Below are 27,174 nucleotides of genomic sequence, written 5' to 3' on the forward strand. Positions count from 1 at the left end.
TGGGAGAGCTGGTCGAAAGAGCGTCAGGGAATTCTCCCAGGAGAGGCGATGGTGTGCTCGCGATCGTGGAAGTCGCGGCGACAGGCAAGAGACCGGTGAGAAGCTGTAGTGGCAGGGCACAGCGGTCGGTGCGATCGGACTAGGAGGGATGGCACTTCGATAATGCTATGCGTAGAGGCAGATTCGCAGCCACGCGTATCAGGTCATTGGTGTCGAAAAAGGCAATCTGGCCCTCTGGCGATCGTCCAAATTGGTGGTCGGCTCGAGAGAAGGAGGCCGAGAAGGCACCTTCGACATGGCATTTCAATGCCCCTGTCTAGCCCCTGCCTCCTGCTCCTGTCGAAAGAAACATTAAACTTATCATGGCCAATCAGGCGGCTTCAGGAGATCAGGTGGGGACGGGCATGAGCAATGATGGGGCGCAACTGCCAAGTTTTGTCTCGGGTCTGGTCTAGATCCAGGGTCGCCGGTACGTACCCTTTGACATGGTCTCGAGATCCTTGGCCCCGTACAGTCGAGCCGCTTCTGCAGTCCATCGTCCACAATCATCCGCTGATCCCAATATTCAGCATGATCAGCATCATGCATAGGTGCTTGGAAGATTCTGTACCTCGCCCATGGCATATTCGCAAGCCGCCCCACTGCTTCTACTGCGGCCGAGGAGCCGATGATCAAGGGTCACTCCCAATAGAGGTGATGGATGCATGTCGAACGCACATCAGCCAGTGGGGGCAATAAAAACACCACGAGCGACAGAGGCAGAAGATGCAGAACATTATCATGCTGTAAGGATGAAGGCTCGCTACAACCTCTCTACTGACTATTCGCCATGTCTTCCTCGTCAGGACCCATGGCTCATCGAAAACGTACTTCAAGACGAAGACGAGCTCCCGATAATCATACATGTTCTGACACACAGACGTGCTAATGCCGTCCCTACCCAAGATCTCCAACAACACTCTCCAGCTGCTAGATTCTACCAGCTGGGATCCGCCTGATCCGTGACGGCGCCGTGGCTCGCATCACCCACGAGACGCGCGTACTTGGCCAGCGCGCCCCTCCTGACGTGCGGCTTGGGCGGCTTCCAGTCCTTCCTCCTCCTCTCCATCTCCTCCTCGTCGACATCAACCATGTCGATCCTGTTCGTCTCGGCATCAATCGTCACCCGGTCCCCGTCGCGCACGAGCGCAATCGGTCCGCCGACGGCCGCCTCGGGCACGACGTGGCCGACGATGAAGCCGTGCGACGCACCGCTGTAACGACCATCGGTGACAAGGGCCACGTTGGTCAAGCCGGCGCCCATGATGGCGGCACTGGCGCGCAGCTGCTCCGGCATGCCTGGGCCACCGCGCGGGCCCTCGTACCGCACAATGACAACGAGGTTGCCGTCGTCTCGCTTGATGGAACCCGAAGAGAGCGCCGTGTCGAGCTCGTGCTCCTTGTTGAAGACGCGCGCCGCGCCCGTGAACGAGAGGCCCTCCTTGCCCGTGATCTTGGCCACGGCGCCGCCGGGCGCCAGGTTCCCGCGCAGCACGCGGATGTGGCCTGTTGCCTTGATCGGGTTCGAGAGCGGGCGGATGATCTGCTGGTTGGGGTCGAGCGACGGCCAGTCGGCCACGTTCTCGGCCAGCGTGCGGCCCGTGACGGTCATGATGCTGCCGTCAATGTACTGGGCGGCGACGAGCATCTTGAGCACGGCAGGCGTGCCGCCGACCTTGTAGAGATCCTCCATGTAGTGCTTGCCCGACGGCGCGAGGTCCGCGAGGAACGGCACGCGGTTGCTGGTGCGGTCGACGTCGTCCAGCGTCAGGGGCACGTCGGCCGTGTTGGCCATGGCCAGGAAGTGGAGCACGCCGTTCGTCGAGCCGCCGAGGATCATGGTCAGCACGAGGGCGTTCTCAAAAGCGGCGCGCGTCATGAGCTTGCGCGGGCGGAGATCCTTCTCCATGACAATCTTGATGGCCTCGGCCGCACGTTCGCACTCGCGTGCCTTTTCCGGTGACGTCGCCGGGTACGATGACGAGCCGGGAAGCGAGAGGCCCATGGCCTCGATGGCTGTCGCCATGGTGTTGGCCGTGTACATGCCGCCGCAGGCGCCGGCGCCGGGGCACGCGTGACGCTCGATATCCTCCATGACATCGGACGAAGTACGGCCGGGCTCTCCCGGGTTGCACTTTGCATTGAGACGCCCATATGTGTAGGCGCCGGACGCCTCGTAGCAGGTGCTGATGTTAATGGAACTCTCGAGCAGCTCCGAGTGTCCCTTCATGATGGTGCCGCCGTAGATCATGATGAACGGCCGGTTGTGACGCGCCGCCGCCATGACGACACCGGGCATGTTCTTGTCGCACCCAGGGATGGAGATGTTGGCATCGTGATGCTGGGCGCACGTGACCGACTCTATGCTGTCGCAGATGATTTCTCGCGTCTGCAGGGAAAATCGCATGCCCTCACCACCCATGGTGATGGCGTCTGACACGCCGATCGTGTTGAACTGCCATCCGAGGAACCCCTGCTTCTCGACGCCCCTCTTGACGATCTTTCCAAAGTCGAGGACTGTCCGTGCAACGTTAGCTCTTGTGATTACGGGTTTCGCGGGTCGGCCGAAGCAGCTTACGATGCGTACTGTTCAAAACCAACACCCTTCGGTCAGCCAAGCGTCCGTAAGAAGAAACAAAACGTGCATGCCACGGAGGGCCGGGGAGAGGAAACCTACTTGCAGGGGTTGCCCTCCCACCAGACCGTCGCAATGCCGACATGGGGCGCATTCTTCATCGTGTCGCGGTCCGGCACGCCCGCGCCGTACAGCATGGCCTGTGTTTCCCCCCCCAGTGTCAGCGTCCCGTCGTCGCATCGTAGACCCCGCCATGTCCACCCCGCACTTTTCTGGGTCGGGGGAAGTTCCTCGTCGCGTATCGAGCTTGGAAGACATGTGTCCCACCGTTCGCCAACAGCTGAGAGCAAAGCTGCGGCGAGCGGTCGACGACACCATGGCAAAAGAGTGCACTTGCTGCCGAGTTCAGAGAAAACAAATAGGAGGTCTTACCTGAGCGCCGGGGAAATCATGCCCCCTGGTGATCTTCTGCGACCAACGGTTCAGCTTGCCGCCGGCGGGCAGCGACTCGAACTGCAGGTAGTCGGGGCTGTCCTGCTGGTCGGCAGCATCGGTGGCCCGGACGGGTTTGCTTTCGTTGGAAGCCATTGCAGTGGTTCAGGGCGCTCGAACTCGGGCTGTTGGTTCGGACGTCGTCAAAGGCAATCGAGACCGGGTCCTGCGAGAGGGGAGAGGGGGAGAGAGTGTGTGTAGCTGGTGAAAGAAGCAAAAGAAGAAAGAGTTTAGCCACGACCTCACAGAGAGAGGGGCAGTAACAAGAAGAGGGGAGGGCGGAAAGGAGTGCGGGCCGGGACAGCAAGCTTGCCTTTATGGATTGCACGAGGCCCGCCCCCCTTCCCCGAGCAGCTAGAAAGGCGAGTACCAGAACGGCAAACAAGACAAGTGTGAAGACGTCAGTCAGTCAGTCAAGGTAGATAGATGGGCAATCGCAAACGAGCGCGGGGCACACTCCGGGGTCAAGCGGCCTGTTACCCCATCCTCCCACGCCCCGCTAAGCAGAAGCAGAGCCCGTTGGCGCGCATACCCTTACCCTTCTGCCCCTAAGAGGGCACTCAAGAGATGCGTCACCAGTCAGGGCCAGGCTGATGGTCAGCGGGTAGTGCGCCCTTGATGGGCATTTTGGGGGTCATTAGGGCGGGATGGGGGGGCTCTTCCGAACCGGTGCACCAACTCGCAGCGATCAGCGGGGCCCAACCCTTCTGACTCGCAAAACCCAGGCGCGCCTTGCCGCCCGTGGAAAAGCACTATTAGCCGGCTCCGGAGGGGCAGGGCCTTCGGCATGCGGGATGCGCGCCATGCGGCGGAAAGGGGGTCGAGGTGGCTTTCTGGTAGGGTCATGAGGACCCGGCCCGGCGGACGTAGGCCGGGCCTAGATGCTGCATCTGCTGGCTCTGTCGGCTCTGTCGTGTGTGTGGCCGTTCGGAAACGCCCAACGCGGGTCTCAGCAGCGGGGAGAAGCCCGAGGCTATACTACTCAGCCTATTTGTGACTGTGCATGCCCGGGCTTTTCGGGTCGAAGGCGAGCGAGAGGATGCAGTGTCGCATCGTCACAGCGTCGCAGCGTCGCAGCGTCGCAGCTTCGCAGGGCTACAGTGTTTCAAGTCCTCCCATGTCGCCCCGCATAGAACTCTGCAGGATGGGGCCGTTTCCGAGTGAGGGACTGGTGTTCTGGTGCCTCCACTGAAGCGTTTTGATATCCTGCTGTCTGTTCATCGAGACGCCTATCTCTAGCGCGATACTACACGAGCTGACAGACAAAGGAGCGGCCTATATTCAGAATAGGAACGCAAGAAAACCCGCTGCCAGTCTCAACCCAACCCCGAAGGCACTATGGTACATGATTCTTAAATCAGTGTCATGGATGGCTGGGACGGGGAGGGGTTGACCCCGCCACCCGCCGCGTCGTCTTGTCCACAGGCGAGACAGCTGTGGAAACAGGATGACAGTCACTGCCGACATTCACTTTCACGCAAGGCAATATGGTAGCGTGCTCCTGTTGCTCAAGTTCAATTGCACGCCATCGGTGCGTGACCAGTCCTCGCCAACCTCGAGAACGCAGCCCGGATGATGTAATGTACAGAAGCGCAGATCGTGTCTTGCGAGTGTGGTTTTCGTCACTTCGTCTCCGTTGCAACGGGGTTGTGGTTGAAAGAAATCAAGCAAAATCTCAAAAGACGGCCGCACCGGAGTTGCCCGCTCCCTTCCTGACCGAGTCACCTCGCGTGCTGGGCAGGCCCTGACAGACCAAGCTTGAAAAGCTCACTCCAAGGAGCATCTCGGCTCCCAAACCATCGTGGCAGAGCAATCCGTATTCCCTTTTGCAGCTCTGACTGTCGGCAACAAGCTGCCCCCGGTGCGCCGCATACATCAAGCACTTTCACCCCTTTTCAATCCCTTTCCGAATGCTCAGTTTCCCTCAGGACAAGAAAAGAAATGTGTGAAGCGAATGGAGAAGGAGAGTTGTTCGTGTAAATCAAAATCGTCGTCGGATGATAAAAGGAAAAGCGCAAGAAGCGGCCGTGCGAGCGTCAAGTGGTTGATCCCAAACTTGTCGAGTTTCGCGTACATCCCTGAAACCAAAAGAGCAACAACCGTGGACTGGGTCAAGAAACAAAGAAAGAGAAAAAAGGGAACAAGAAAGCGGCTATGTAATACACAAGGCGAAGAAGAAGACGGGCGAGCCTCAGCGGGTGTCGCTTGATGTACGAGTTGGTGGTACTGTCCCAAGCATTCACGCATTGGTGGAAACAGTGCCCGTCCTCTCCTCCTCCATCCTCCTGACCATCTCACGCTCACGAGGCGATCGAGGGTTGGCGTCAATGCCGAGGATGGCTGCGATACGTGTCTTATCTTGTTGCACCCGGCCGTATGCATCCCGCTCCAGGTTATCTGGGCTGGACAAGGGGCTGAGAGGAGCTGTGGCCGGGTGTTGCTGGCAGCAGAGGCCTGCTTTCCAGGCCTGTTCGAGGCTTGCAGGCGTCGCTCCGTTGCCGTAGTCGTTGGAGATGGCAGCCCAGAACGAGCCGCGGTGAGCAGCGTACACGGCGTGCAGACGCCCCATATCGACGGTCGAGTGGCTAAGGGCCGACTGCAGAGGCGGCAGAGGCGAGCAGTCGAGGCGCAGCGGCGGCGTCAGTGGCTGGTTGTTGGCCATGCGAGAGAAGGTAGCGGAAGGATGGGCGGCGCTGTTGGGGGTGGGCTCTGTAAGAGGAGTGGGGTAGCCCCGGGGAGGTGATGTGGTTATCGGAGGCAGCGTCATGGCGACGGGTTTTGGGAGGATGGCAGGAAGCCTGGGGGATGTGCTGTGGTTCAGGATACTAGGCAGCTGGACAGGAGCAGGCGAGGATGGGCCGTAGCTCCCCGCACTGCCGGGTGGTGTAACTGTGCGCGGAGTAGGCTCACGGATGGGCGAGGGCATGGTCGTGCGCAGGATGGGCGACTGATTCGCCGACGATCCGGAGGACACCGAAGTGGCCCGCTGCTTACGCCGGTTGCTCCCGTGGCTGAGCTGGTGGTAGTGCAGGCGGCAAGCAAGCTCCGTCTTTTTCAGGTGCGCGGCAATGTGCTTGTAGGGCATTTTCTGGAGGCGTGTCTGAAGAAGGTAGACTTCCTACACATCACATCACTATTAGTCCGACTCGGCTATAAACTACGGTGTTTAAGAACCCACCTCATCCTCGCTCCATGCTCGGCCACCGCCAGTGGAGGTTGCCTTACGGGTCTTGGTGACACCGTAGTCGTGTCGGTCCATGGCATCCGAGGTAGGCGTATACCTGGTGGTCGTAGGTGCCAGTTGCATGGTGGGGGACATATTGGCTATGGAGGGGTTATGTATCTCTCCACGTAGATGAGGATCCAGCTCGGAAGAATGAGAGGAAAACCCGTCGGTTGATGTCCAAGTTGTCGTCGTGGGAAAGGTCGTAGAAGAGTTGGGGGTGGCGCTGAGAATCACAGTTCTCGCTGCTCTGATCGAATCGAAAATGGCAAGGTTCTTAAAACAGGCCGTCTTTGTGAAAATGGGAATCTGGTGTACCACACAGTCTCTTGGACGTGAAGGGTCTCTCAAACAGCAGTTGAATGGGCGAGGGTCGGCCTAGGCGACTCAATGATTCTTCTTGTTGTAGCGGTTAGGCACTGCCGGAGGAGAATGAAATGGATAAACCGGGATCCAGGAGAAGAGAAAAGCAGTCAAAGTTTGTATGTTCGTTGTGGTGATGGTAAGTTGCGTGGTGTTTGTCGTTGTTTGCAATAAACCGGATAGGTAGAATAAAAGTGTGTCCAAGAATGAGAATCTTTTTCCAAAGGAGTGTGAGCAGCCAAGCCAGTTGGACAGTGAAAGAAAGTAAAGCCCGCTGCGGGAGACGAAAGGAAGGACACGCAACAGCGCTTCGATGACGAAAAAAACCTAGGGTTGAGGTTGTAGAAAGGAAGCAAGAGGAGAGGAGAGGGAACGAGACGGGGGGGAGGGGGTAAGTAGTAATAGGTCCTGCAGGGCCACTGGAGGCAAGGGCGGAGACAGTAGAGCTCAATGTTTTGGGGCCTGGGGAGGGGGGGGGGGTTAAGGTGATGCTCGGAATCTCGTACATCCAGTACAGGGGTCACCCACACCGTCAGGCCAAGGCATGTCGCAGAAGGTCGGCCACGGTGCTGGGCTGGGTGGCAGACCCCGGAAATGCTGCTGTGTATGCGACAAGACAAGAGGCATAATGTCTGGTCTGATGCGCTGACCTGTTCCTGTGCCCCCTTGGGAGGCTCGGTTTCCAAAACGGGCATTCAGGGTCACTGGGGGGGGGATCCCATCTGGCTGACGTCGAGGGCCAAACAGTCGTGCGCCTTTTCAACACCCACACGTCGAGGATTTGGTTTCGTCGAGTCAAATCGAGTAGATCGAGCGACGGTCATCTGAACATTTCTCTATGCTTCCCCTCCTGTACTCTGTCCGTTTTCTGCGTTGCCCGCGGGCGGCCGCTTGCTCTGGCAGGGTTCGTGAAAAGGTGACTGATGAGCAGTCGCCCGCACAGGCGTTGCAGCGGGCGAGCTAGCAGGGCCTCACAATCGGTAGCTTCGGCTGGAGCCTGCGCGCGCGAGACTGCACAGCGAGAGCCAAGAACATGGGTACGGCATGGTCATGGGTAGCGGCCTCGGGCTCTAATTTCGTCTCGAGAGGGATCTGAGAACGGTTTGGGGATGGCGCGGACATTGTAAATTGAGTGGTGGCCAAAAGCGAGAGGAAAGGCCTGGTCGAGCCTCACGCCATTCAGGTGAAGGGCCTTGCCTGCTCGCCTCGTCCGAGCCGCTTGAATTCCAAAGGAGGGCCCATTCATTGTCGACGAGTATCATCAACGTTGTGTGTTGTACTTGCTCTCGCCGTGTGCGGCATGCTGCTGCAAAGCAATTCGGGCCCGTGTTGCCGGTCTAGATCTAGTCAGCTGTATCAACAAAAGGGCTCGCATTGTATCAGATCAGAGCGTCCGTCCATTTCTCAACATGTTTCTCTTCTCATCCCATGGCCGGGATGTCACGGCTCTCCCTGCGGTGGCAGGGCAACACTAGGGAAGAAAAGTCTACAGTACGGATGGTGAAGGGCCTCGACCGTGGCCGCAGGCAAGGAGTTCTCCGTCGAGTTACGTTTAACGCCCAGCTGACTGGACATTTGATACTGACTCTTTGCGTGGGTCTCTCGACGGGTCCTTCCAGGAACGTCCGTCAATCTCTGAGGCCTCGAGATGTTTCCATGGTAAAGGCGGTGGGTGACGTGATGAGACGAGAAGGGGATGCACTGCAAGAAAGGCTAGGTGACTCGGCCGATACCAGGCTCGTCTATGCATCTCCAGGGACCATGCCGGTACTGCTCAGGTACGAGGTCATCGGGTGTGGATAATCCGTCTGATGTTGAAGGTTGGCCTCGATGTCTGGAACCTTTACGGCTTGGAACAGGCCGCCCTGGCGTCTGAAGATGTCTGTGTGACGTTTTGACGGCAGCGGGGGTGTCAGCGCAACCTGTCCAGTTACAGGGTCGCGCTTGCCTTGGGTCTTGTGTGTCAGTGGGTGAGGGCTGTCCCAAACGTCAGGGACCAACAAGATTTCCCCTGAGCAGCCTGCCCTTGCCCTGCCAGGGCACCTTACCATGGAACCCACCTACTGCAAGGTACCGTACCTGTCCTGCCACCTTACCTCCTTGCCTACCTACCTACCTTACCTTAGGTACCTAAGGCAAGGCAGGTACCAACCTGATCTCCCTCTTTGGTATTGGGTGCCTGCCCATACCTATGCACAGTTCACGCTAAGAGGGGCACCAGGTCCACCTGCTGTAAGAGCCTCCAAAACGGGATGTCACTCCGACCTTGCTGCGAGCAAGCACGACCCGGTTCAGCCCAGTTCAGGACGAGCGCACAAGCACGAGCACAAGCTCCAGCATGCGTCAAGAGCCACGATCCTCACCGCCGCCAGACGTTTGACCTGTCCTCATTCATCGTATCCTGTAAGTTACTAGTCCCCAGATTGGGTTGGGTCCCGAACGTTTGGTCGTCTGATGTCTCCCTCCAACGACGAGTGACACTGACATCCCATGTCAGAAACATGAGGCTGTTTCCTTCTTCCCTCATCTCGTCATTTCCCTCCCCTCAGCTCGATTTCCCCTCCCCTTCACCCCACCGCAGGCTCACCGATCAGCGGGCTACAGCATGATGAAGGGAGAGGGGATACGTTTGACTTGTCCGACTTGTTTGACTCTTTGTTTGTCTGTTGTCGTGGCCCTTGGGGTCATTTCCTTCTGGCCCTGCTGTGCTTTGATGCAGGCTCCAGTCTAGACCTTCGGCTCGCGTCAAGGTTCGCGTCAAGGTTTCTTCTCCCCTCCGTCGAGATGAGGTTGCCATCCTCAGCTGGCTCACCTGCAGAAGCCGAATTGCCCACCGGATTTCGTAACGCCTCGCCAGCTATTCAGGAGATTCTGCTGCGCCGAAATGGCAAAAGGCCGGGGGGGCTTGAAACTCGCTAATGACCTGGTGCAATTTCAAGCCTGGTCTCAGCCCTCCGCATTGAGGTGCCTTGCCCCGCCTTTACCCTTGTCCCCTTGAACCTTGGTGTTTGTCTGCACGAGAGACCCTCTTTCAGTCACTCTGGGAAGAAACATCTCTGTCGTTGCAGAGGCATCCCCTCCCACGGGAAACGCGAGTTTTGTTTCTTTCGTCCATGACTGGCCATCTCGGTGATTTTCTTTCTGTCCTGCTTACGCTGTTGGGACACCTTGCTTTCCCTCTTTGTTCCCTCTGCCTCCCCCCTCTTCCCCCCTCCCCTTTCTCCGTCGCCTATCTCGCCTTGCATATTCTTCCGCCGCCGCAATGTCAACATTCTGGCCAAAGCACACGATGCGAATCTCCCACTGCCTGGATTCTCCGAGTCCTCTCTTCCGAATCCGAATGATCCGTGTGGAGGCCTAATCAAAGTGATCGTCAGGAAACCAGCAGCGCCAGCAATCAACCACAGACAAACATGTCATCGCCCCAGCCACAGCATATCGAGATGGTATGGTCCATCGCGAGCCTTACACATTGCCTCCCAGTCCGTCCTTCCATGCTGCTTGCCAATCGATTCCAGACAGCTACTGTCCCGCTGCGACTGGCCTCTTGTCAGTTCATGCACTCGCCGGCCCTCTTGCACGTCAGACCTCCCGTTCTGCAGCGGCTAGTGCCTCATCCGTTGCACTGACTGAGGGAATTACACGCGTGCGAACCACTGTGGTCGCCCCATGGTTTGCACATGGCAATCTCTGGTGATCCTCCACCATCCGGAGCTAATCACCACCATGCAATCGTAACACTCCCGCCTAGGATCAACTATGCACCTCGTGACAGCTGTGTTCTTGCTGTGGTCTCGCCAAACGAGCAACATGGGGTACTCGATCATGCCGGAGCGGATGATCGACAGGAAGCTCAGAGCCCCGGAGCGGCGAGTTCACCACCGATGCGGGGGCGCGCACCAAGGCCCCTCCCCTCCCCAGTTGTTGGTGTTGAGCGATCCTCCACCAAGCGTGTGCATATCACTTTCGACCTGTTCATTCTTGGATCTCTTGGGCGCCGCCCACGATCGGCATCTGCCAGAGTCGGGGAAACCCACCGCTACCGTACATACTTTAGTTCCCACACCCTTTTGACAGACGCGCTATGTCTCCCTCGTCTGATCTAGGCGCCGCTGTCGTCTCTCGACACCCGACCTGAAAGGACCCTATGAAAGAGACAAAGAACGGTTCGTCCTTCCCGAAATTACAGGTTCCGGCACTCATAGTGCCCGAGCACAAACCATAACTTGGCCGTCCCGGCCCATTTCGGCTCTGAAGGTTGCTTCATAAGTAAACTCTCTACCATTGTGGTGCCTCTAAGACACAGCCTCACCTCCAAATAAGGCATTATGTAGAGTCCCACACGCATGGTTTGGTGTTGATGGCTTCTTCGCCACATTTGTGGTGTTGTGTAACCGCTCAAGCTTGGATTAGTTGTTTGGATCACCGGTGCGTCTCGAGGCTCGCCATGACAGCCGCAAGCATCACCGAGTGGATTGTTCATGTTCTTCGATAGAATGTGGTCCCATTACGATACACGATGTGCACCAGAACCGATGAAAAGGGCCAAGCTCGTCAGCCTGAGGCGCATTCTCGTCGTAATCTCACAAATGACAGGCGCACATGAAAAGCGAATGGGCGCTAGAGAGGCGATGCATGAATCCCGTCATCTCACTTCTGCGTTCGGTAGATCTGCAGAAGTCATCGTCAACAGGGCCGTCTACTTGAAGAATGACCTAAGAGAATGTGTGTGCGCCCACACTCAAGAGTACCTACGTTCAATGTGGGCCAAGAGGGAAGAAGAGGAGGATTCATCCGTGGTGAAGCGCCGCGATCAAACGCGTCCCATCCATCCGCGTCAGATCTTTGCGACTTACACGGTTTCATGGGTTGAGGTTTCGCATCCGCCCCTGCGACCGCACTCGCAGGCCACGCATGAAATTACACCCCTGTCGTGCAACCGGCGTCTGAGGTTTGGCTTCGGGTACGTCACAAGGTCTGCTGGCCAATTTCGGGGGAACGTCAACTTGATGAAGAAATGGCGGCGGTGTGCTCATATTCTCCGTTGCCAAGGTCGCTGACGGGACGAACTGCCTATATCTTTGCCTGGTGCGACACGCGTGTCCTTTGGCGAGCGTTGCATTCGGTCGATTCCTGGCCGAACGGGCGAAAAGATCGCTCCTGACACTTTTCCGCCCCTGCCTGGATAAGGGAGCATGTGTTACTCCTTGACAAGCGGTGGTCAACGGACTCGTGCGCTGTTATCACGATGTTTGGCAGCATGTTGCCAACGCATGGAGTTCCTAGATCATGAAAATGATGGCGGGAATGGGTCTTCGTCCGACCAGGTTTGGCCAATGCATCATTTGACGCCCAGTCCCCTCTCAGAGTACCAGGTTGCGAGGCTGCTGCGTTGAACAGTGGTGTACTAAGGAAAAAAACACTCTGTCTCGCTACCTGTTTGTGATGAAGCGCACCGTGGTTGACAAGCTGGATTCTTGGTTTGCCGCACTTCAGAGGAAGATGCTTCCACGCTCACACAGCATCCCGCTAGCCATACTCAAGAGGTGATGGTTGGTGGCTGATGGTAGGGCTGAAGCAACGTTCGGCCTAGTTCCAGGTCCAGGCACGTAAGCCTTGATCCTGACGAAAGATGTGCGCAGCAGGCGAGACTTTGAATCCTCCTTCTATTAGTTAGCGAAGCTGAGACGACAGCAGCTATAGCACCACCGATCATACGGGAGCTTCCATTCAGGGTAGAGGTGGATCGTTCTACGTACCTGGTTGGCAGGGACCTTCCAGGGTGTTGAAATGAGGTACCTGGGAAGACTGGGCAGCAAAGTCACAGTGCCCACCATTGAAGGTACCGCTGACCAGCGGTGCAAAACCCGGGCTTCGCGGGTACGAGGTGCTAGGGTCGCGCCTGGCAGACCCTGGGAGCTCTCGAGTACCTGTCCGAAGCGAATGACGACCTCACCGTCGTCAACAGCTCAAAGCTGAACATTCTTTTTTGACGACGATACGCGATGATGCGATTTGTGCGCCACAGCATTGAAAAAGCGACTCCCGATAGACTTTTCGCCAGCCAACAGGCCGTCGAGTCCCGGCTTACTTCCCTGTGGTCATCACTCATTCGTTCGAGTCGGTCAGATCAGAAATCAGGGCACGCGAAAACTGAATGGCTCGGCGTGCCGGGCGTGTGGGGAGGGGTCAAAAGGTGGCTGACAGCTGGCAGTGCTAGAAGATCCCCGCATGCTAAGCCCTCTTGCCCAGTGATCACCAGCGGTCTGTGCAGGCGTACCGACACGGGTTGTTTCGTTTGTCACTCCGGCAGATGCCGGCTGGTTTGAGTGCCAAGTATTCAAGGCGCATAATTGCGAAGAAGACGCTGGGTTCCAGTGCTGTCGGTTAAGCCACGGACAACAATGTACCTGGCCGGCTACGTCGGGGGTATGACGACAGCTGTCGGCAGCAGCTCTCCAGACTGGGCGCCGACCAAGGTACAGGCCAAAGGTACTGGTGCAACCTGGCAAGCTTGGAGGGAGCTTGGGCCTTCCTCGGCCCCGAGCAGGCCCCCCCCCCTCCCTCGTCTCTCTCCGCTCATTGCTCACAAAGTGGTTTGGCGCCTCCAGCGTTCGCCTTAACAATTTTCCTCCTTCACCCACTTTGGACCTCCTCTATTGCCCCCCTCCCCCCATCCACCGCTCGACCCCCGCCCCCCTCCTCTCCAAAACATCACCAGGAAGTTACTTCGACCTGAGGTACATAGTCGCTATCTCCAGGGTCTACAGTACTGGTCCCTTCACGGACGTCACCTCAATCCACCCCATCGCCTGTCCCGGTCCACAGCACCGTTGCACATCACGAAGTACTCGTAAGGCGGTTCAGTCATCAGCGCCCAGGGTTTTCGACGTCTCTGCACTGTTGCGCGCTTCTTCAATTGATCGCGTCGAGCATCAGTTGACAGCACTTGGTCGCCGACAGGCTGCTTGCGTCAACGCAGGGCAAACCCACCAAGAACACGAAGGGCGAGTACACACACTGCTCATAGGTACACCTCCACCTCCTACCTACCTTCCTTACGAACCAAAGGGCCCCTCACTTCCCGCCACCCTAATCCCACGCTGTACATCGCCCACCATTCTTGCCTTGAGGAAGCTTTCTTGTCCCAAGACGACGACATTGCTTCGAATCATCAGCATCGTCTCTCGTTCTCTCATCGCAAAGCATCAAGACCGCGCGTCTCGACACACATACACACACGCCCAGGCGCGCGCGCTTGTTTCGGTCGCATCTAATCCCTACGAGCCTGCCCTGCTTCCCTTGTTGACCCGTGAGACGCCAGCCCGCATCATCATCATCACATCATCCCGCACGAAGCGCCCACCACTTCTCGGCAGCACCAACATTGCTTGCTTCTACTGCTCCTGCCACCACTCTGACCTCTGCTGAACCTGGCCGACGGCAAAGGGAAAAATAATCCGACGGCACGGGCCTCAACACCGATCGCGCATCTGCAGTTGGACCTGTTCACACATTACATTTTCCTGATTCCAATTGCTGCCGCCGCCCCAATCAAGCCCGTTGCGACTTGGCCAACAAGCATTCCTGGCACCTCCAAAATCCCCAAGGTCTCAAGGTCTCCATTTTTTTCCCTCTCACACCCCCGGCTCCGGCTTGCTCGCCTCTTCGTCCCTCCCCCAAGCCCCGAAGGTCCTAGAGGCCCCAGAGGTCCCAAAGTACGGATACTTGAAGCGCGCACACGCCAGCCACCACCTTGATCCACCCTTCGCGCGAGTATCTTTTCGTTACCTCCAATCTTCTCCCTCTTACATCGCTCCGAAGTACCCTACCCTACTACCTGCCTTTACCCTACCGATCAGTGCCCCCCTCGTCTCGCCCACGTTCAGGCGCCATTTTTGGTACGTGCACCGAGATACCTTGGTCCTCTCCAAAAACACGCGAGGCCTAGTTCTATTGTCACTCGGTCGAGGAGAGAGATACCTTCGTCCCTGGCACTTCGATACCACATCAACCCTCAACCACAAGCCCACGCTACATCACCCGTAAGTACCTCATGTCTCTCATTCATCGCTTCCTTCGTCACTCGACCTGAAATCCCCGTCCGCAACCTCCTGGTCCCTCCCCCCCCCCCCTTCCCCAGCCCGAAATCCCCAGACGCGACTGGCACGTACCGGTTTACGTCGGAACACATTTGTCGCGGGTACCACAACATGGGGTCTGAAAGCATTTTCACGGCTGGGGTCAATGGGTGGATTGAGTCGCGTCCCGACCCGCGTCATCGCGACGCACACGCACACACACACACACACACACCCACACACCACCACCTAGGTCTCGCACGCCAATGACTTGTTGTTGGCCGATTGTCACTGAGTAAAGTCAATCGTCGAGCCTCGAGTGTGATTCATCGTCTTCGCACTTCTGTGAGAATTCGTCATATTGGTGTACAATCAACGGCTACACACCCCAGCCATCCTGCATCAACTTGTCACAGCTAGCCTGCGCGTTGCGCGTCTCGCGTGTTTTATTCACCTGTGTACCCAAAGCTGATCACCTACCCTCCAGAAAATGCAGCAGTGGCAAGTCGGCCCCGTGCCGGAGTACATCTACTCCAACTCCACTCATCAGCCGAACGAGATCCAGTAAGTACAACCCATTTACTGCGAGTCTCATTTCAACCTATCTACTCAACTGGGCGCCTTTCACGTCCTGTGCAGCATCCTCTCAAGGGCTGCTATCCCATCCACATCTCTAAGCTGCATAGCATGGTCGGCTCCCTTCACTGCCAAACATCCTGACCACCGGCTTGAGGGCTCTCACATAAAAGCACTTAGATCAATAACCACCCCAATGCGCCGAGCTTTTCGTGAGCCTCGTCCTGGGACTGCTTGCTGACTGCCCTCTGTGTTTCAGCTCCCAACATCCTTATCAGGCGCAGCAAACCCAGCAGCAGCCTGATATGCAACATCGGGACCAGCGCCAATTTCAATATGGTCCTCCTCAAGGCAGTCCTGCCGCGCAGCACCAGCAGCACCAGCAACAGCAGCATCAACAGCACCAACAGCAGCAGCACCATGCTACTCCCGGACAGCCTCCCATGGGTGTGCCCCAGCAGCAGCCTGCCCAGCAGCAGCCTCCGTCACAAGCTCAACCTGCCACTCAGCAGCCCCAACCTGCTGTCGCAACGCCGGCCCCCAGTCGCCAGCGCAAGAGGCCGGCACCCTCAACAGCTTCGCCAGCCGTGACAGCTACCCCCCCGGTTCCCGCTGCTACAATTCCCACGCCAGCCCCCGCGCCGGCGACCGCGCCCGTGCCACCCGCCGCTGCAGCTCCCCCGGCGGCCTCCGATGACGCTGGTGCTGCGCCCGTGCAGCCTCCCCCCGCGAAGAAGAGCAGGACAAACACACCATGGACGCCCGCGGAGGAGCAGCGCCTCAAGCAGATGCGAGACGCCGGCAACAGCTGGGCTGAGATTGCCAAGGTTTGTAACAGTCCACCCGAGTAAAGTTTGCCATCCAGGCACTGACCGTGTGTACTTCTAGACCTTCCCCACTCGCACCGAGGGCAGTGTCAAGAAGCACTGGTACAAGGACATGCACTACGCCGAGTTTGCCGAGGACGAGGTTTGTTATGCACATGCTGACGTCTCGCTCCGCGCATAGCTAACTGTCAGCAGAGTCAAGCTCTCCTCAACGCCATCAAGGAGTACGAGAGCAACAAGTGGAAGGTCATTGGGCAGAAGGTCGGCAAGCCGGCCAAGGCCTGCGAGCAATACGCCAAAGAGCACTTCCCAGGTATGCCTCAGCTTGGCATTAACAAAAAGCCTTGAGAACTTCAACATACTAAGCCATTCGCCGGTAGATCTCGGCGCGAAGAACACACGGTAAACTGTTACGGCCTTCAGAAGATCGGGGTCGGTCAGGGCCTCAAGACTGCGCCTACCCGACATGGCAGTCATGGCGTCTGTTGCTACGCTGTAGCACACACTCGTTGGAATCTGAGGGTACAAAGGTTTCCGGCTGTTCGTTTGGAGTGTCGGACTTGTGTGTTTCGCGGTAGCGAATCCAACGCTTCGGCTTGGCTCCTGTCGGCCTGGCTCCACCACTCTCCGTCTCGATGATGGATGGGTCTTTCATCAGGGATATTGTTGCTTTCTTTTGCTTATTTGGCACGACCATGTCATGCTTGTTTCTCTCGAGGTCTGGGTCGGATGGCGTGAATGGGCAGGCCACGGGCTGTGGCCGGGGCTGGAATCGTGTTTCGGTGCCTCCATCAATTCGAGTCTGCCAACGGTCTTCTTTGACCGTAGGCGGTCTCGCGTGGTCGGGCTGCTGATCATTTTTGTTGTTTTTCTTTCACGGGTGCAGGTTGGGCTATTGTCGTGATGGTGGAGGGAGGCGAACTTTCGATTCAAGGAGCTTATACCCTTAATGATTTGCGATATTCTATTGCTGTAGCTACACCTTGTGACGGGCATATTAAATGTGTGATGCCAATGCCTGTACCCGTCTCGTCTGGCATGTGTGGAATTGCGCTACAGTGTGCGTTTTGTGGAGAGACCGGTGAGCCTGCGGATACATATATCTGCTTCTTTGAGAAGAATCTGGCTCGCTCACGGCCATGCAGATACGCCTGTTCGCCCATGTCCCTGGGCTGACTTGGGCTGACAGGCACGAACTTGACGTTCCATTGTCCGGGTTGCCGACTAGGTCGGTTGACGGCATTGTGTGTCGGATTCGCTGTTCGCCCTGCCTAGCCGCAGCCAATCCCGCGCGCTGACGAGACGCCACTCATCAGACAGGAACCAGACTGGGGAAATTGGGTTGGCTGGCCTGGCATGCATAACTTCCACCAGCCACACGTGCATAAGTGCTGGTCTCCACTGGATCTGCATCGTCCTGCCGTTTCAACGTTACGGTGGCCCAACGGCGGGTGTGGAGGCCCTGATGCGTAGAGCCGCGTTGATGTAGACATCAGTGTAAGGGCCTGCGCATGGAGCTTGTTGGTTACCGTTTTGAAAGATCAAATCGGTTGGACACGGTCTGTATGCCGGCGTTTACTAGGTAGAGGTGTCGGATGACGGTCTTTGTGCTCAGGTTTTGTTCCGTCTTCCATGGTGCCGATTGCATCGAGAAACGGACAGCTTGGCTGCCATTCGCGGGGCGGTCTCCTCAGGGAGAAAACATTGACTTGGCTGGTGAGTTTCGAGGTTTCATGCGAGACGCCATGCGGGCTCACAATAGGCCTGGGGACAGACTTCCTCCAACGCTGGCGGATATCCAGGCGATAGCTTAAATGCTTTATATGCTACAGAATTCGCCGTACATCTTAGCCCAAGCAGAGACGCGCTCTGCGGCTGGGTGTTGCCCTTTCTGGCTACCTTTGACCAGATTTGTTGGAATCCTTCTGAGGTTGTACTGGGATAACAAAATATTTAGATGAATCTGTTACGGGCGAAAGCTCGGCTGTGAGGCCTGTAGGATCATTGTTATTAGCTCTGACAGATACACCCAGGTGGCCAGGGCCAAGGAGGCGATGGTAGGTGGACAATGAAGGCATCCTAAGCACTGAAACGCTGTACTAGGAAAGCACACGTGGGTACTCATCTCTTCTGTATATAATTGAATCGAAGGATCGACAGAACGGTTACACAGAAAAAAGCCTGAAAAAGTACCCGCTGCTTACCATCGGATCCAATGGGCCTGGAACGTGCGAAAACATTGACAAGTGGAGACCATTGGGATCGGGGAGACAAACTCAAATTTGAAGAAAGGCATAGATATAGGATATAGTAGTATCAGTGACCAAGCGGATACATATACATATCTGTATTTGCGCTCTGGTGGTCAGTACTTTGATGGAGCAGTGTTGTTGGTCTTTTCCGACAGACGAAGCATTGCTGTGAAAGAACAGCGTGTTCGTGCTGCCATTGCACGCGGATGACTACCTGGAAGCAATGCCTCATGCTGATTCTTCAATTGCATGTACAGAACACTGCGGCGTGTTGCTTTCCATCTAATTGACGGCGATGGCACGCGACGCGCTGCAACCCGCAACAGCGATGGCGTCCTTGACGGATAGCTACAGCCCTCTGACACGACTGGAGTGGGCGCATTTTCCCCACAAGTGTCACGCAACATTGCACAAAACTGTACTGTACGTGTACGGTATGGGGCTCGTCTAAAGTGTGGCTCACAACGGCCAGAGCAAAGCGGCGAGGACGCTGTGCAGTCGGTTACCTTAGGTGTGTTACCGCCCCCTGGCCCTAGTCACCAAGCCAGGGTGCCCGTCTTCGCCCCGGGCCCATCTCGCGCCATTCCCGAAAGGGGCAAAAACTCCAGCAAAAGACGTCCCCCAGTGCACATCACCATTGGCACTGCAGTCCACCAGGCCGCCGATGCCCCCCCTTCTTTTGCCCATTTTGCTCGTTAGCGTCTTTCCGCGCCCCAGAGCTGGACTGGATGGGTTGGTAGGATGGGCACCTCCCAGTTGTGTTCTCCGAGGGGGCCCAGGTGGATGTGAATTCCGTCGTCCGCTCCCTCTCACCTGCCCATTTCTCCCTTCCCACTCCTACTCCAGGCTAGGCGTCGACTTCCCACGTTTTCTTCGAGTCCTGTCAGAGTCAGCATTATCAACAGGTCGTCACTCGTTTCAGACCGAATTTCTTCTCCTCCCTCGCTCCTCGTGGATATATTCCTTTTCTTCGACATCTTTTGCAGGATTCCCCACCATCCGCCTGTCTCAGCTGTACAACCATCTTGTACCTGTCTTCCCCGGATCGCTACGCGCCATCAGCCCGCGACCTGCAAGCCTCAACGCATGAACGTCATACAGATCTAAGCTCCAAGGTACAAACCCTCGGGACGATACGGCAGCTTGCGTTGCACGCCCTTCGGTCGTCGAACGCTTGTCTCAAAAGCTTTTGAAAACACGGCTTTCGAGCCAAGTCTTTGGGTCCGCAACAGTCGAGACGCTCGATCGCAGTCTCCCTTCTAGGCGGGGCTGTAATTGTCTCAGGATTCCAGGCATTCCATCTGGTCTCCTCGCATACCATTGACAAGCGCCTGTGCTTGATCAAGGGCCGTCGTCCCAACACTTCAGTCGTTACAACCCGGCCGACGCCTTATCTCAAGTCGCGAAGAATCTTTCGATCTGCAATCTTTTCCACTATCCGCATTATCACCAACATCGACATCCAGCGAACTTGGTTCAAAATGCAGTTCTCTGCCGTCTCACTAGCTGTTGCCCTCTTCGGCGCGGCCACCGTCGTCGCGCAGTCGTCGGACCAGGCTTCTTGTTCTTTGACAAAGAAGTGCCCTGAAGAAGCCCCCTGCTGTTCCCGTACGTGTATCGCGCAGACGTTTCCATAGGCCAATGATGCTAATACGCTGCTATACAGAATATGGCGCCTGCGGTGTTGGTGCTTACTGCCTCGGCGGATGTGACCCTCGCATGTCCTTCTCGTTGGATTCTTGCGCGCCTGCGCCCGTCTGCAAGGACATGAACATGAAGATGGACAGCACAGATAGCATCGTCGACGTCAGCAAGTACCTTGGCGACGGCGACAAGGCCGACTGGGTGGTGCAAGGAGAGGCCGTCGAGGCCGGCGGCAATGTGCTCCTCACGATGCCCAAGGGCAGTGTTGGTACCGTCATGGCCAGCTCACACTACATGTGGTACGGCAGTGTCAAGGCCCGCATGAAGACGTCGCGCGGTCGGGGTGTCGTGACGGCCTTCATCCTGCTCAGCGATGTCAAGGATGAGATTGACTACGAATGGGTTGGCGTCGACCTCAAGACATCGCAGACCAACTATTACTTCCAGGGCATTCCTCTCTGTATGTACTCTCCCAAATTGTCTGGCGGATTCATGCTAACCGTGAGCAGACGATCAATCAAAGAACATTACTCTGTCGGATACCTTCAACAACTGGCACGAGTACGAGATTCAGTGGACCCCCGACAAGATTACCTGGCTCGTCAATGGACAGGTTGGTCGTGTCAAGGAGCGCAAGGATACCTGGAACGAGACAACCCAAGGCTGGGACTTCCCCCAGACTCCGGCGCGTGTCCAGCTGTCCATCTGGCCCGGCGGCCTCGAGAGCAACGCCAAGGGCACAATCGACTGGGCTGGTGGTGTGATTGATTGGGAACACGAAGACATCAAGAAGGTCGGCTACTTCTATGCTGCCGTCAGCGACGTCGAGATCAAGTGCTGGGATGCCAAGAGCGCTCCTGGAACCAACAACGGCAAGAGCTACATTTACGACAACTGGCTCGGCAGGAACAACACCGTCATCGACGGCGACGCGGACACGAAGCTCAAGAGCTTCACAAGCAGTGGCCGCGATACGGAGGAGAACGACGACGACAAGGAGACTGACTCCGCGACCAAGACCAAGTCTGCCGCATCAGCCACCGATACGGGCGCGAGCTCCAACCAAATCCCCGGCGCAGGTGCTGCCAACCCTGGCGGTGGCGTCACGCATGGCGAGGACGGCGACAGCAGCAGCGGCAGCGGCAGCGGCAGCGGCGATGACAGCGGCAGCAGCGGATCTGACAGCGGCTCTTCAGGCCCGATCGACGACAGCAACTGCGACTCGTCCGAATTCAACCAAGACATGGGCAACTGCGGTGGCAATTCCCAGGGCCAGGGCTCTAGCACTGGCTCGAGTGGCTCGAGTGACTCGCCAAGCATGGCTTCTAGCCTGGGATTGACCCAAAGCCTCAGCGCCCTCGCGGGCCTCGCCGTGCTGGTCGGTCTGTACCGCCTTTGAGGTGCTGCTCGCCCCTGACGCTTGATGTTCTTGTCTTCTTTTGGTTGCATAAGCGTGTTTTCTCACTCGGTTGGATGTTCCTGATCTTCTTTTTTTCTTCCGGGTTGGTCACGGGGTTTCTACGGCGGTAGTCAGGTTTGCGGACCTCGCTTTGCCGTCACCACGCTGTCGTACTGACAAACCATGTTTTGGTGGGCCTCAGATTGTGCGAAGAAAGAGTTTCTCGCGGCGATGAATGATGTCTGTGTGTTGTTTTGGAGTAATGGCATGTGCCGTCCGATCCTTATTATTTTTCAAGAATCGCTCTGTCATTGTAGCAGACGATTAGCCCAAGCACATAATACACATCGACGGACGACCAGCCGTCTTATATACATAAAAGTTGACGGACACGTGTTTATTATTTGTGTTGTCAATGTCTCATGTGGTCCGACGACACATCATGTTGATTCGTTGGCGTCACCATGAGCTAAACCTCGGCCTGCATATACTCTGGCTCAACATGTCTATACACTCGTCAATAATTTCAACCGCGACACACTGAGCGATCTGGCACAATTCTGGCTATTTACGTTGAGCGGGAACTTCCAAGCGGGGACCTAGGCTGCTCTGGTAAGGCAGGACATTCCATGCTGCCTATCGATAGTGCCTCGCCATAAGGAGCCGCTGGCCTTGATGCACCAACATGTGCGCCTTGGGCTCGTTGTTATGTCCAGACTGCTCCTGGTCATTATCATCTGGTACGAGATGTCCCGATGGAGAGTTCATTTTATCAGTTAGAAGGCTGGAGGCTCATTCTTGCGGATCAAACGGGAAACTGCGGCGCTCTTCGCCCTGTCAAATGTCGATCGAGACGAGGCTATAGATTGGGTCAAATGCACCGAAGGCGAGAAGCGTGTGCGGACGGTAGTTGAGAAGCAGTTCCAATGCATGCGACCACCATCTCAATCCTCAATCTTACTCTGCGGGCCGTCAATTAACGATGTGGAGCTTCGAGATTGACTTTGAGTTCCGGGCCAGATCTGGATCAAAGTGACATCGTGGAAATGTCATTGAAAGCGATTCATGGATTCTCGTCATGATTGACAAGGAACTGCTGTGTCCACTCTGCACTGCGATTGCAGTACGGTGATCCGTTGGCTCACAATCCCCAGCGCTCCATATTAGCCGCAACAGAAGATCTCTCTGCTTGCTTATGTCACCAGGATTGGACACTGGTCCCCACACCCTCGAGGCGCGCACGTGATTCAATTGGCTCATGCGCGACCTGCAAGAAGTTCCCATTCTGACGGCCGTGCTTCAAAATTTGGAGCTTCGCTCGAGACAGCTGTCCGACGACGACGACGACGAAGCCGCCGGCAGCCGCACACATATTCACGATGCCCCCGAGAATCTCACCCCTTCAAGTGGCTGCATGCTGCAGCCGTGCACTTCGACCTGCGGCGACGACACTCCACCTAGCCTCCCTGTTCGCAAGCCTGTCCATTGGCACCCGACACGCCTCTATTCTGGCGAACTTGAGCGACAACAAGGGCGCCTATAACAAGCGAATCCGTGTTGGTCGTGGTGCCTCGTCAGGCAAGGGCAAGACTTCAGGACGCGGTCACAAGGGTCAGGGACAGCACGGCAAAGTCAAGCCATGGTTCCAGGGTGGTCAGACGCCCCTGGTGGTACAGAGGGGAACGAAGGGTTTTGAGAACAGGTTCGTGGACAGGATGCATTTTTGGCTCCTTACGAGAAGCCCAGATGATTGTTGCCGAGGCTAACTGGTCACAGGCGCGCCCCCGTCATGTCCAAGATCAACCTCGATAAACTCCAGCAGTGGATCGACGCCGGCCGCATCGACCCCACGAAACGAATCACCGTGAAAGAGCTTGTCGAGTCCAACCTCGTAGGCACCATCAAGGACGGCGTCAAGATTCTTGGCGGCGGCAAGGAGGCTCTGCGCCAGCCCATTGACATTCTGGTGTCCCGCGCCTCGGCCTCGGCCATTCAGGCCATCGAGTCGACCGGTGGAAAGGTCCTTGCGCGGTACTATACCAAGACGGCCATCCGTGGCATCGTCAAGGGCACGACCGAAAACTCGGACAAGCCGCTGCCGCAGGGCAAGGAGCACGTCGAGAGCATCTTGGCTGCTGCTAGGACGACACGCTTTCTCAGGAGGTTGCCGGATCCGACGAGCAGAAGGGAGATTGAGTACTATCGCGACCCCGCGCACAGGGGATACCTGAGCCACCTGCTGAAGCCCGGCGAGTCGCCCAGTCTGTACTTCAAGGTGCCCACGGAGAAGGTTGGCACCTTCAAGAAGGAGAAGACGAAGAAGGAAGTGAAGGCGACCGCTGCCTTGTGGTAAAGGAGCGAGGTAAGTGTAATTTGTAGTGTATTTCGGCACGTGTACAATACCATGATTATTCTGTACAAACTACGATCGCCGAAGCAGTACAGCAATCCGATTTGGCGACTCACGTTTGCGGTCCCTGCCAATTGTCCTCATCATGATGACCCCTTAAACTCGTTAGATGCATACACTCGGCCCGCATACGCGGTGGTCCCCCAGAGTGGACCCAGCCACTGCTCCGCACCAGCACCAGCGCGTGTTGCTGCAGGTCGTCCAAGCTCCCGCCCGTGACGAATCAAGTCCACTCCCACCCTCAAGTCAGTCCAAGGCAACCTCGCATCACGTCGTCGTTCTGGTCTTCAACGACATTCGCTTGAATGCTGTGCGGTTGATCAGCCTTTGCGTCGCCGTTGGAACTGAAGAACTTGGGTCGCTACTCATTGGGAAGTGCACTAGACGGACTTCTGCTCTCCTCGTTGCGGTCTGCCCATCTCTCTGGCCATCAATCGGGCAAGTCGCATCGAGATCGCCTCGTTCTGCGCCTCCCGCGGACGAACCTCCAGACCAAAAGGACGAACGCCATCCCACACACTTCCTCCCCCACGCGCACATTCTGTCGCACCCCGAATCACGAGTTTTATACCATCATGTCCCTTTTTGGAACCTCCCCGACGGAGGAATCTCCGGGCATCAGTGCTACTGGCGCCCCGAGCAACTCGCTCTTCGATGAGGGACATCCGTCCAACAAGTCGAACAGCTCCCTCTTTGCCGACGACGACTTTTCCGGCGACGGGGGAGGCTCGCCGTGGGACATGCCCACGCCTCGCAAGCAGAAGACCCGCGCCGATCTCCTCCGAACCCTGCTCCCCACCTCCGACGCGCCCGACAGCTACATCGACACGTTTGATACCGTCGTGCAGGAAGATGGCAGCAACGGCAGAGTCAATGCGAGCGGCGTCGCCAAGGTCTTTGCCGCTGCGAGACTGGGCGCCGACGAGCAGGCCAGCATCATGGCCATCATTGCGCCCAACGACAATGACGTCGCCGTGGGCCGCAACGAATTCAATGTCTTCCTTGCCCTCATCGGTCTGGCGCAGGAAGGCGAAGCCATCAGCCTCGACGGTGTTGACGAACGACGAAGAAGTAAGTTTCAGGTTCCATCCCCCGTTCTTCGACTCGACTGCCTCTCCTGCTGCGCGCTCCCTCTCTCACGTCTCGGCCGCTGCCCTGTCAATTGGCTCTCTTGGTCTTATCAGCTCAATCGGTAATCTCGGTGGGGGTGCACAGCTAATTGCCATAAACAACCTAGACCTTCCTAAGCCCAAGCTCGCTGGCGTGACCGCCGAGCCCGCGATGCCTCCGGTGTCCGAGCTTGCTGCCAAACCACCTCAAGCACCCGAGACGCCTGTGAAGGAACCGACGCCCGCACCGTCGCCTGCGAAGCCCAAGAATATTGCGCAAGCTCCGATGCAGTACCCTGACGCTGACGACCCTTGGGGTTCGCCCGACCTGCACAAGAACCACAACCACGCACCGGCGCCTCGGCCTGCCCAAACCAATGGCGCCGCCTCGGCCAACCATGATAGCAATGGCCAGACAGGATTCGGTACAATACCCAGCACGGCGATAGCGGGGCGCACAATGTCTTCCTACACGACAGCCACCGTCAACTCCAACATTGCCTCGCCGCAACAGCCCACGAGCACCGGAGTTGGCGCATCTCCTGCTGGCGGTGGCTGGGGCGGCGGTTTCTTCGATGGAAGCAATGTCGGCGGCGGTTTCGCGGAGCCTCAGCCCAACCCCGTACTGCCGAGCCCATTTGGTGCCGCTGCGGAGCCCAACAGGCATCTGGCCGCTGCGGAGCCTACAATCACGCCTTCCCTGCGACCGCTGCCGAGCAACCGCACCGGCGGCGCTGTTGAGGAGAACATTGTCGTTTCCCTGATGCCAGAAAAAGAGGGCCTTTTCTTCTTCCAGCATCACAATTACGAAGTATCCTCCTCCCGAAGAGGAAGTAAGGTGGTCCGCAGGTACAGCGACTTCGTGTGGCTTTTGGACTGCTTGCACAAACGATACCCTTTCCGTGTACTCCCTCTCTTGCCGCCAAAGCGTGTTGCAGGTTAGTATTCCTGTCCGACATGAAGACTTCTGACTAATGCTCTGTGCCCCCAAGTCAACGGTAACCACCTCTCCAATGACGGCGCGTTCATCGAGAAGCGACGCCGTGGGCTCGCGCGGTTCCTCAACGCTGTTGTACGCCACCCAATCTTAGGACAAGAACAGCTTGTCATCATGTTTCTCACTGTACCAACCGTATGCTTGACTCGGCCAATTCTGACGCTGATGTTGAATGCTGATCAGGCTGCAGGAGCTCACTGTCTGGCGGAAGCAAGCTACAATCTCGGTGCAAGACGAGTTTGTTGGGCGCACTCTGCCCCCCGGGCTCGAAGACTCTCTGCCGGCCACGTTGGAAGAACTGTTCGACCGCAGCAGGACTGGCGTCAGACGCTCAGCTGAGCTTTACATCAATGTCTGCAATATCATGGACCGTCTTGTCAAGCGTAGCGACGGCGTAGCGGCTGACCACGCACGTATTGCTCTGTCGCTCCAGTCATTGACCGAACTCAGCAACGACACGTATGCCACCGACACGAATGACGTGCCACTGCTCAACGACGGCCTCACCGCCATGGGCAAGCACCTCAAGACTTGCCAGAGCCTGATGGAGGATGAGAGCAAAGCCTGGGATCAAGGCGTACTGGAAGACCTGAAGCGACAGCGGGACTCACTCGTCGCCATTCGTGAGATGTTCGAACGACGCGATCGACTGGACAAAGACAACATTCCCTACCTGGAACGGAGGATACAAACCAACGAGAGCAAACTTGCGAATCTTCGCGGCAAGCCGGATGGGCTTGTCAAGCCGGGCGAGATTGAGAAGGTGGTCGAGGCCATTATTAAGGTGAGAAGCCGAGAAGATCTCATTCAACGGCAAACACTAACATTCGACAGGACAAGGAATCCATCGTCAATCAGCACAACAGGTCCATCTTCGTCAAGGAGTGCATTCGCGACGAGCTCATCTACTTCCAGTCAACCCAATACCACGTATCCCGATGGAACCAGGACTGGGCCCAGGAGAGGGTCAAGTACTCGGAGATGTTGGCAGACAACTGGCGCCGTCTACTTGACGAGCTCGACGGCATGCCTCTCGGCGACTAGGCACCAGCTTGACCGGCATTCATGTCTTGATCATTGATTTGTTTTTCTCGGCAGCTTGTATTTCGAGCCCGCATGCCATCTCTCTTTACTTGAAGCGATATGGCGGTTGATGTAGATGAGAAGGGGCCAAGTGGTGTGGTATG

The 27,174-nt window shown here is 56.9% G+C and overlaps 6 protein-coding genes across 6 annotated transcripts; 4 read left to right on the forward strand and 2 right to left on the reverse strand.

The window, feature by feature from the left end:
* Positions 1-976: 976 nt before the first annotated feature.
* D7B24_001851 (uncharacterized protein) lies at positions 977-3,202 on the reverse strand (the record flags this gene model as incomplete). The annotated part of the gene is made up of 3 exons (XM_028636070.1): positions 977-2,576; positions 2,717-2,814; positions 3,047-3,202. 3 exons carry the CDS (start codon positions 3,200-3,202, stop codon positions 977-979), a joined length of 1,854 nt encoding a protein of 617 aa, XP_028497832.1.
* A 2,143-nt stretch (positions 3,203-5,345) lies between these two features.
* D7B24_001852 (uncharacterized protein) lies at positions 5,346-6,425 on the reverse strand (the record flags this gene model as incomplete). Its single annotated transcript, XM_028636071.1, has 2 exons — positions 5,346-6,224; positions 6,285-6,425. The coding sequence occupies 2 exons, from the start codon at positions 6,423-6,425 to the stop codon at positions 5,346-5,348; spliced, it is 1,020 nt and encodes a 339-aa protein (XP_028497833.1).
* An 8,838-nt stretch (positions 6,426-15,263) lies between these two features.
* On the forward strand, positions 15,264-16,582 carry D7B24_001853 (uncharacterized protein; the record flags this gene model as incomplete). Its single annotated transcript, XM_028636072.1, has 5 exons — positions 15,264-15,337; positions 15,609-16,176; positions 16,238-16,318; positions 16,372-16,489; positions 16,557-16,582. The coding sequence occupies 5 exons, from the start codon at positions 15,264-15,266 to the stop codon at positions 16,580-16,582; spliced, it is 867 nt and encodes a 288-aa protein (XP_028497834.1).
* Positions 16,583-19,909: 3,327 nt separating this feature from the next.
* On the forward strand, positions 19,910-21,471 carry D7B24_001854 (uncharacterized protein; the record flags this gene model as incomplete). Its single annotated transcript, XM_028636073.1, has 3 exons — positions 19,910-20,036; positions 20,095-20,532; positions 20,582-21,471. 3 exons carry the CDS (start codon positions 19,910-19,912, stop codon positions 21,469-21,471), a joined length of 1,455 nt encoding a protein of 484 aa, XP_028497835.1.
* A 1,258-nt stretch (positions 21,472-22,729) lies between these two features.
* On the forward strand, positions 22,730-23,824 carry MRPL10 (YmL10; the record flags this gene model as incomplete). The annotated part of the gene is made up of 3 exons (XM_028636074.1): positions 22,730-22,877; positions 22,933-23,173; positions 23,248-23,824. 3 exons carry the CDS (start codon positions 22,730-22,732, stop codon positions 23,822-23,824), a joined length of 966 nt encoding a protein of 321 aa, XP_028497836.1.
* A 632-nt stretch (positions 23,825-24,456) lies between these two features.
* Positions 24,457-27,031, forward strand: MVP1 (Sorting nexin mvp1; the record flags this gene model as incomplete). The annotated part of the gene is made up of 5 exons (XM_028636075.1): positions 24,457-24,952; positions 25,119-25,928; positions 25,983-26,122; positions 26,178-26,771; positions 26,822-27,031. 5 exons carry the CDS (start codon positions 24,457-24,459, stop codon positions 27,029-27,031), a joined length of 2,250 nt encoding a protein of 749 aa, XP_028497837.1.
* Positions 27,032-27,174: the final 143 nt, after the last annotated feature.

Source organism: Verticillium nonalfalfae (assembly GCF_003724135.2).
Source record: "Verticillium nonalfalfae strain VnAa140/NRRL 66861 chromosome Unknown scaffold_14, whole genome shotgun sequence".
NCBI lineage: Eukaryota > Fungi > Ascomycota > Sordariomycetes > Glomerellales > Plectosphaerellaceae > Verticillium > Verticillium nonalfalfae.